The sequence below is a fragment of the Papio anubis genome, chromosome 4 (genome assembly GCF_008728515.1).
Source record: "Papio anubis isolate 15944 chromosome 4, Panubis1.0, whole genome shotgun sequence".
NCBI classification, from domain to species: Eukaryota; Metazoa; Chordata; class Mammalia; order Primates; family Cercopithecidae; genus Papio; species Papio anubis.
In genome coordinates this window covers 147,512,794-147,520,516 of record NC_044979.1, presented here as the reverse complement: position 1 = coordinate 147,520,516, position 7,723 = coordinate 147,512,794, and the positions used below count along the sequence as shown (strand labels likewise).

At 55.2% G+C, this 7,723-nt stretch overlaps 1 protein-coding gene across 1 annotated transcript; it reads right to left on the bottom strand.

The window, feature by feature from the left end:
* Positions 1–2,571: 2,571 nt before the first annotated feature.
* PSMG3 (proteasome assembly chaperone 3) lies at positions 2,572–6,284 on the bottom strand. The gene is made up of 3 exons (XM_003895651.5): positions 5,246–6,284; positions 4,364–4,595; positions 2,572–3,092 (listed from the first exon to the last, which is right to left on the bottom strand). Exons 2-3 carry the CDS (start codon positions 4,577–4,579, stop codon positions 2,940–2,942), a joined length of 369 nt encoding a protein of 122 aa, XP_003895700.1. The 5' UTR covers positions 4,580–4,595; positions 5,246–6,284; the 3' UTR covers positions 2,572–2,939.
* Positions 6,285–7,723: the final 1,439 nt, after the last annotated feature.

Below are 7,723 nucleotides of genomic sequence, written 5' to 3'. Positions count from 1 at the left end.
AGCCTCCCGAGTAGCTGGGATTCCCGGGATAAGCCACCACACCCAGCAAAAACATCTGACTTTTAGACAAGCTAATACTGAATGGCGAGGTTTCTGCCTGGGCACCTGCTCTAAGATGTTAATCTGCTGACGTCACGCCTGGCCCCTGGTTCAAGGCTGACCCTTGACGAGCTGCCCCTACAGATCCCCTTCCTCTGGCGGAGATCCTGCAGCTGTCCTGACACGTGCTACCCGCTGGGGCCTCGCTCCTGTGCGGACGGTCCTTCCCTTTTCCTTCCATCGACTCCTTCATGGCCCTTAAAATTGTGGGCTCAGATCTCCCAAGAGGAAGACACCAAATGGGATTCAACATAGGACTTCATGCGGGGCTGGCAGACCTCGATGCCAGCCTGCCCGAGGGAGGCTGGGTGGAAGCCCTGGGCCGGGAGTCCTATCTGCCAGGGATGCGTTTGCCTCAGTATCCCCTGATGTCCCCGCTGCACACAGACACTGGTGGGGGCAGCAGGCCCCTGCAAGGGGCCCTCAAGCATCAGTGCTTCCTCCAGGAAGTCTGGCAGGCCCCCCACGTGGGACTCCCCTGCTCTCTTCTTCTCATGCTAACATTGCCTGACAGCCGACTGGGCTGTGAACCCGTGGGGCAGGGACAACGGCTGTGGGTGACCCAGCAGGCACCAGGGCTGTGAACCTGTGGGGGCAGGGACAACGGCTGTGGGTGACCCAGCAGGCACTGGGTGCTCAGCAGGTCCTCAGTTTGCTGAAGGAGTGAGCCCTCAAAGAGCCAGTTTCCTTCTGTCCCATCTTCAGCAAACTCACCTTCCAAACTCCTTTGAAATCGGACCAGCATCTGAAATGGCCCCTCCCATTGCCTGTCCTCAAGGGTTTCTGATATTGAGAAAACTGGCCGGGTGCGGTGGCTCATGCCCGGAATCCCAGCACTTTGGGAAGCTGAGGTGGGAGGATTGCTTGAGTTCAGGAGTTCAAGACCTGCCTGGGCAACATAGTGAGACTCCATCTCTACTAAAAATACAAAACTTAGGTGCTCCAGGCCTGAGGCAAGCACCTGTAGCCCTGGCTACTCAGGTGGCTTGGCTGAGCACGGGAGGATTGCTTGAACCTGGGAGTCAAGGCTGCAGTGAGCTGAGATTGCACCACTGTGCTCCAGCCTGGGTGACAGAGTGAGACCCTATCTCAAGAAAAAAAAGAAAGAAAAAGAAAATCGCAGGACTTCAGAAGCCATTAGAAATGACTAGGGGTTAGGCTGGGTGCACTGGCTCACACCTGTAATCCCAGCACTTTGGGAGACCGAGGCAGGCGGATCATTTGAGGTCAGGAGTTTAAGACCAGCCTGAACAATATGGTGAGACCCCGTCTCTACTAAAAAATACAAAAAATTAGCCAAACGTGGTGGTGCACGCCTGTAGTCCCACCCATTCAGGAGGCTGAGTCTCATTTGAACCTGGGAGGCAGAGGTTGCAGTGGGCCGAGACTGCACCACTGCACTCCAGCCTGGGTAACAGAACGAGACTGTCCCAAAAAAAGAGAAAAAAAAAAAAAGAAGAAGAAAAAGGAAAGAAATAAGCAGGATGCAGGCCTGTGATCCCAGCACTTTGGGAGGCTGAGGTGGCAGGATCACCTGAGGCCAGGAGTTCTGAGATAAGCCTGGGCAACACAGTGAGACCAGTCTGTATTTTTTAAAAAAGGGAATATTTCTTTCTAATTCCACAAACACCCTGTGCCCCTGAGGTGTTTCTTTATAGGTACCTAAGGCAGGAAACCCCCAGTTCCCTGGAAGGGCCCGCCGGGCGCTCACTCCGCTCCAGAGCCTTCCTGGTTTCTGTTTTGGGATCCTGTCACCCAACCCAACTCTCCAGTTGCCCAGTTGCCGCTGTTTCTTGCGAGACTGTCAGAGTCACGCGGGTCAAAGCTCCAACTTCCAGCTTCAGAAATTCCAACTCGGGCACGAACAGTGAAGCTTCCCTCGGAGTGGCTGGAGGGAGAACCAGGCGGGGCCCAGGCTGCCACTTGTCAGAGGTGTAAATGCCACCCTGAGGCCAACGTCAGCCAACACTGCTCCCTGCAAGACTAAGTCTTGCGGCCTCAGCACAGAAGGACCCCCGCCTACCCCTACACGGAGGTCATGTTCAGCCACACCCCAGCTGCCTACCAGTGAACTCTGGCCACCCACCCCTCCGTGCCCTGCCCTGCCATGCTCCTCCCTCCTGACCTCTGCACACACTGATCCCTTGACAGAAGCGTCCCCCCTCCCTTGCTATTCAGGATTCAGAGGCCAGCGTCTGTCCCCAGCTGCAGCACAGTAACGGGCACACACAGTAAGATAGTAAGAGATGTCCGCTGATGGCCACCAGTTTCCCAGCAGGCTCAGAGAAGTCACGGGAGGAGGAGCTGCGTGACAGCGTGCACAGGCCCAAGTCTGGGATCCACCTAGTCTCTGGGAACTACGTCTCTCTGCGTTTCTGCCCAACAAGTCCCCATTCCACATGAAGCCCGTGAAACTGAACTCATGCTGTGCGACTGCAATGCCTCGCTACTGTTAGGGACGATGGTGAAGTATTTTGGGATACACATTTGCTTTTAATAAAAAAGAAATTTCCTCCCACAATTGATCCCGTACACGGGGGGCCATGAGCCACGCCTGCTGACTCATTCCTCCAATTCTCAAACACAAGCACGTTTCAGGTCCCAGTGAGATCCATTCACGACTCCTCTGGCACCCGTTCCACCCTCCCCGTCATGCACAGATGATCTTAGTAACCAGAGTAAGAGTCTGCCTGAGACACGAATATTTTTTCCTGGCTCCAAGGGCTAGTGCCAGACAAAGTTCCTCCCTCCACCGGGGAGGGAGGCGAGACTTGAGTCCCTGAGTGGGTGTCTGGGTCCTCACGTGTCCTGCTGAGCAGTGCGGGGCTGCTGCCTCCAGGTCACCACACCTGGCACACCCGGATCACCTCCCTCAGCGCCTTCAGCCCCTCCATGCTTTTGTCCTTCACGGCCACGGCAAGGAGGACTGCTCTGTTTCCAGCTTCTTGAGACACAAATGCTACCAGGTTCTTTGCAAAGACATGGATGAGAGGCTGGTGAAAGGAAGGAGAAGAAACCATTTTAACTGCAAGAAACCTGGTTTTTTCCTCAATGTTTTCATGACGTATCCCTTAGGAACCCAGGCAGGCTTCCCACACCACCATTCACCACCACGTAAGTCCATGCAACCGTGACTCAGCATTCAAGCAGCACTCAGAACACTCCAGTCACAAGCACATTGCTAAAGACGCATCACTCCATTCATTTTCCCAGCGTCTTTCGCAGCCCCGCCTCTTCTGGCTGTCTCTCATCCAAAACAACCCAGGAAAGACAAGCCTGCAGAGGTGAGTGCTGTCGAATCTCACATGTGATTTCTGCAGAGGAGAGCACAGCCAGCGGCCTGCTCATGTAATGTACCATGCGAGGGGAGGCGGCTCGAATGACAAAATTGCTACTTCTGCTTGTCTGCTGGATAAAACGCCTGCGGGCTGGACAAAAGCATCCACCAGGGCAAGCAGGGTGCCTTGAGACCCACAAATGCCTGGAAAATGCTATCGCTGTAGGGAGATTTGTCCCCCAGATGCCCCATGTCCTTACCGACAAATCACAGCCACTGAAGAGGTTTATCTTCCTCCCTGGGGGTCCCTTCCTGACCACTTTATTATTATTATTATTATTAGAGACAGAGTCTTGCTCTCTCACCCAGGCTGGAGTGCAGTGGCACAATCATAGCTCACTGCAGCCTCAACCTCCAGGGCTCAAGTGATCCTCCCACCTTAGCCTCCCAAGTAGCTGGGACCACAGGCACATACCATCAGGCCCAGCCAATTTTTTCTTTTTTCTTTCTTTCTTTTTCTTTTTTTTTTTTTTTGAGGCAGAGTCTCTATCTGTTACCCAGGCTGGAGTGCTGTGGCGCGATCTTGGCTCACTGCAATCCCCGCCTCTCAGGTTCAGGCGATTCTTGTGCCTCAGCCTCCTGAGTAGCTGAGATTACAGGCATGTGCCACCACACCCAGCTAGTTTTTATATCTTTAGTAGAAATGGGGTTTCGCCATGTTGGCCAAGCTGGTCTGGAACTCCTGACCTCAAGTGATCTGCTCACCTCAGACTCCCAAAGTGCTAGGATTACAGGTGTGAGCCACTGCACCCAGCCTCTCTCTCGCTATATATTTTTTGTAGGCACTTGTGATTTTGTGAAGACGTGTGTGTGTTGTGTTGCCCAGGCTGGTCTCAAACTCCTGGCCTCAAGCGATCTGCCTGCCCAGGCCTCGGAAAGTGCTAGGGTTAGAGGCGTGAGCCACAGTTCCCGGCCAATCCACTTTACCTCATCCTGCCCCAGAAGGACTTTCGTGGTGAGCACAGGCTTGCTGACGTCACTGGCCACGCTGCTGGGCTCCAGGGAGACCAAGGTACCCATCTTCCCGAACTGGGTCACCACCACCAGGATGTGACTGCTGAAGGCCGTGCACACCACTTGGGTGGGGACCCCGCACACCACCTCCGTCTTCTGTTTTGATATCACCAACGGCGTGTCTTCCATGGCGGGGCAGTGGCAGCTTTGATTTAGGTTAAAAAGAAAGGGGGAAAAAAGGAGTCAATCAAACAGTACAGCCTTGGGGGTCCCAAAAAAGTAGCACCAGGCATTGAAACAGAAACGCAAGGAGGTCCATTCAAAAGAAGGGGCCAGGCGCGGTGGCTCATGCCTGTCATCCCAGCACTTCGGGAGGCCGAGACAGGAGGATCACTTGAGGCCAAGAGTGTGAGACCAGCCTGGCCAACACGGCGAGACCCCCATCTCTACCAAAAAAAAAAAATATTAAAAATCAGCTGGGTGCGCCTGTGGTCCCAGTTACTCAGGAGGCTAAGGCGGGAGGATCGCTTCAGCCCGGGAGGTCGAGGCTGCAGTGAGCAGTGATCACACCACTGCACTCCAGCCCGGGCGGCAGAGCGATACCCCGTCCCTGAAAACTAAAACATAAGCAGGAGCGGGGCCGCCCGTATAGACTGCGCCTGGGGCTTTCTGGGTTAGGGGATCGACTTGCACGTTCACATTGCTAGGCCAGGCAGTGGCTTCCCGCCCCTCGGCCTCGCCGCTGCCCCGGCCCTGCAGCCGCGGGCCCGGGCCCCCCACGACACGCGGTGCCGAGGCCGGCCAGACTACGGGGGACGCAATCGCCCGAGGGGGACAGCAGGTATCCGCGCTCACCAAGCCGGCGCCGCGCCCGGAAGTGGCTGTGCGTTCGCCACGCGGGCCCGCCCTGTTCGCAGGTTCCGTCCACCTTCCGGAAGTCAGGGCAGCGGCGCTTCTGGTCCCCCAGACTTGGGGCTCCCGGGCTTCTGAGCGCTTCGGGTTCCGCGCTGCCGGGAGGGCTTGAGGGCGCCTTAGAGCCCGACGCCGTTTTTTCAGGAAAGGGCGCTGCGACCGCCCCCGTCCCGGGCCTCAGCCCCTCTGCTGCAGACCCTCGGGATCCTCGATGGTGGGAGCTCTGCCCCCGCTGTCTGTGTCCAGGACCCCCGAAGCTCAGCGCCTAGGAACCCCCTGGCGCTGCGAGCCCGGCCCTGCTGACCACGGGCTTTGGGCTGGAGTCAACATCGTCACCACAGCGAACGCTTATTTGGCACCGAGTGTGCACCAGGCATCATTCTAAGCGCTTTATACCCATAACCCATTTCATCTCAGCCACCGGGTTTAGTAGAAGCGTTTCATCCGCGTTTTACAGACGTGTGCAGGTGCAGAGAGCTCGGCCAGGCTCAGGCAGCTGGCGGGCTGGGGTTGGCTTCCAACCCCATGCCTTGGTCGCTCCGTGACACGAAGCCCTGGCAAAGGCCAAGAAGGGGGCCAGCTCCATCCTGAAGCAGGATGAGTTCTGGTTCCTCCCAGGGACCCCCGTCACTCCCTACTGCCCAGCCTCAGTTTCTCCAGGCTGGAAGGATTTTTGTTTTGTTTGAGACGGAGTCTTGCTGTGTCACCCAGGCTGGAGTGAGGTGGCCCAATCTCGGTTCACTGCACCTCCGCCTCCTGGGTTCAAGCAATTCTCCTGCCTCAGCCTCCTGTGTAGCTGGGATTACAGGCATGCGCCACCAGGCCTGGCTAATTTTTTTTATCTTTATTTTTAGTAGAGATGGGGTTTCACCATGTTGGTCAGGTTGGCCTTGAACTCCTGACCTCAGGTGATCCGCCCTCCTTGGCCTCCCAAAGTGCTGGGATTACAGGTGTGAGCCACCACATCGGGCTGCTGGAAGTTTTGTTGGCAGGATCGGGCATCTTTAGCAGAGGCTGAAAGTGATTGCAGCCTCCAGAGCCTTCCTCGGCGGGGGTTAACACCCCTTCAGAACCTCAGCGTCAGAGGCCTTTCTGTCGTTTCCTGACAGCCGGGTCAAGGCGGTATTTTCTGTCTGTATTACCCGAAAGGGGTCCTGATCCAAACCCCAAGAGAGAATTCAGGGTGAGTCCATAAAGTGAAAGCAAGTTTATTAGAAAAATAAAGGAACTGAGGCAGGAAAATAGGGTCTGGAGGCAGGGAACACTTCAGCCGTGACAGGAAATGTCCCCTCCATAGGGTGTACACGGAGTAAATGATTTTGTAACTTTACTCCATCCTCTTCATTTGCATACGGCGTACACCAAGTAACCAGTAGAAACCCCTAGAGAGTATTTAAACCCCCGCAAGTTCTGTAACAGGGCGCTTGAGCCCCCATACTTGGGCCTCCCCCACACTATGAGGTGTGCTTTCGTTTTCAAAAAATCTCTGCTTTTGGCCGGGCGCAGTGGCTCAAGCCTGTAATCCCAGCACTTTGGGAGGCCGAGACGGGCGGATCATGAGGTCAGGAGATCGAGACCATCCTGGCTAACAGGGTGAAACCCCGTCTCTACTAAAAAATATAAAAAACTAGCCGGGCGAGGTGGCGGGTGCCTGTAGTCCCAGCTACTCGGGAGGCTGAGGCAGGAGAATGGCGTAAACCCGGGACGCGGAGCTTGCAGTGAGCTGAGATCCGGCCACTGCACTCCAGCCTGGGCGACAGAGTGAGACTCCCTCTCAGAAAAAACAAACAAACAAAAAAACAAAACAAAACAAAACAAAACAAAACCTCTGCTTTTGTTGCTTCATTCTTTTCTTGCTTTGTGCATTTTTTTTTTTTTTTCCTTTTTTGAGACGGAGCCTCGGGAGTCACGCTCTGTCGTCCAGGCTGCAGTGCAGTGGTGCCATCTTGGCTCACTGCAACCTCTGCCTCCCAGGTTCAAGCAATTCTCCTGCCTCAGCCTCCTGAGTAGCTGAGATAACAGATGTGCGTCACCATGCCCGGCTAACTTTTGTATTTTTAGTAGAGATGGGGTTTCGCCATGTTGGCCAGGCTGGTCTTGAACTCCTGACCTCAGGTGATCCGCCCGCCTCAGCCTCCCAAAGTGCTGGGATTACAGGTGTGAGTCACCACGCCTGGTCGCTTTGTGCGTTTTGTCCAATTCTTTGTTCAAGATGCCAAGAACCTGGACACCCTCCAATGGTAATGGAATAAAGAATGGCTACTCCATAGGCAGGGCAGCCCCAAGGGCTGTGGGTTGCCCATTTTTGTGGTTATTTCTTGATGATATGCTAAACAAGGGGTGGATTATTCGTGCCTCCCCCCCGCCTTTTTTTTTTTTTTGAGACGGAGTCTCGCTCTGTCGCCCAGGCTGCAGTACAGT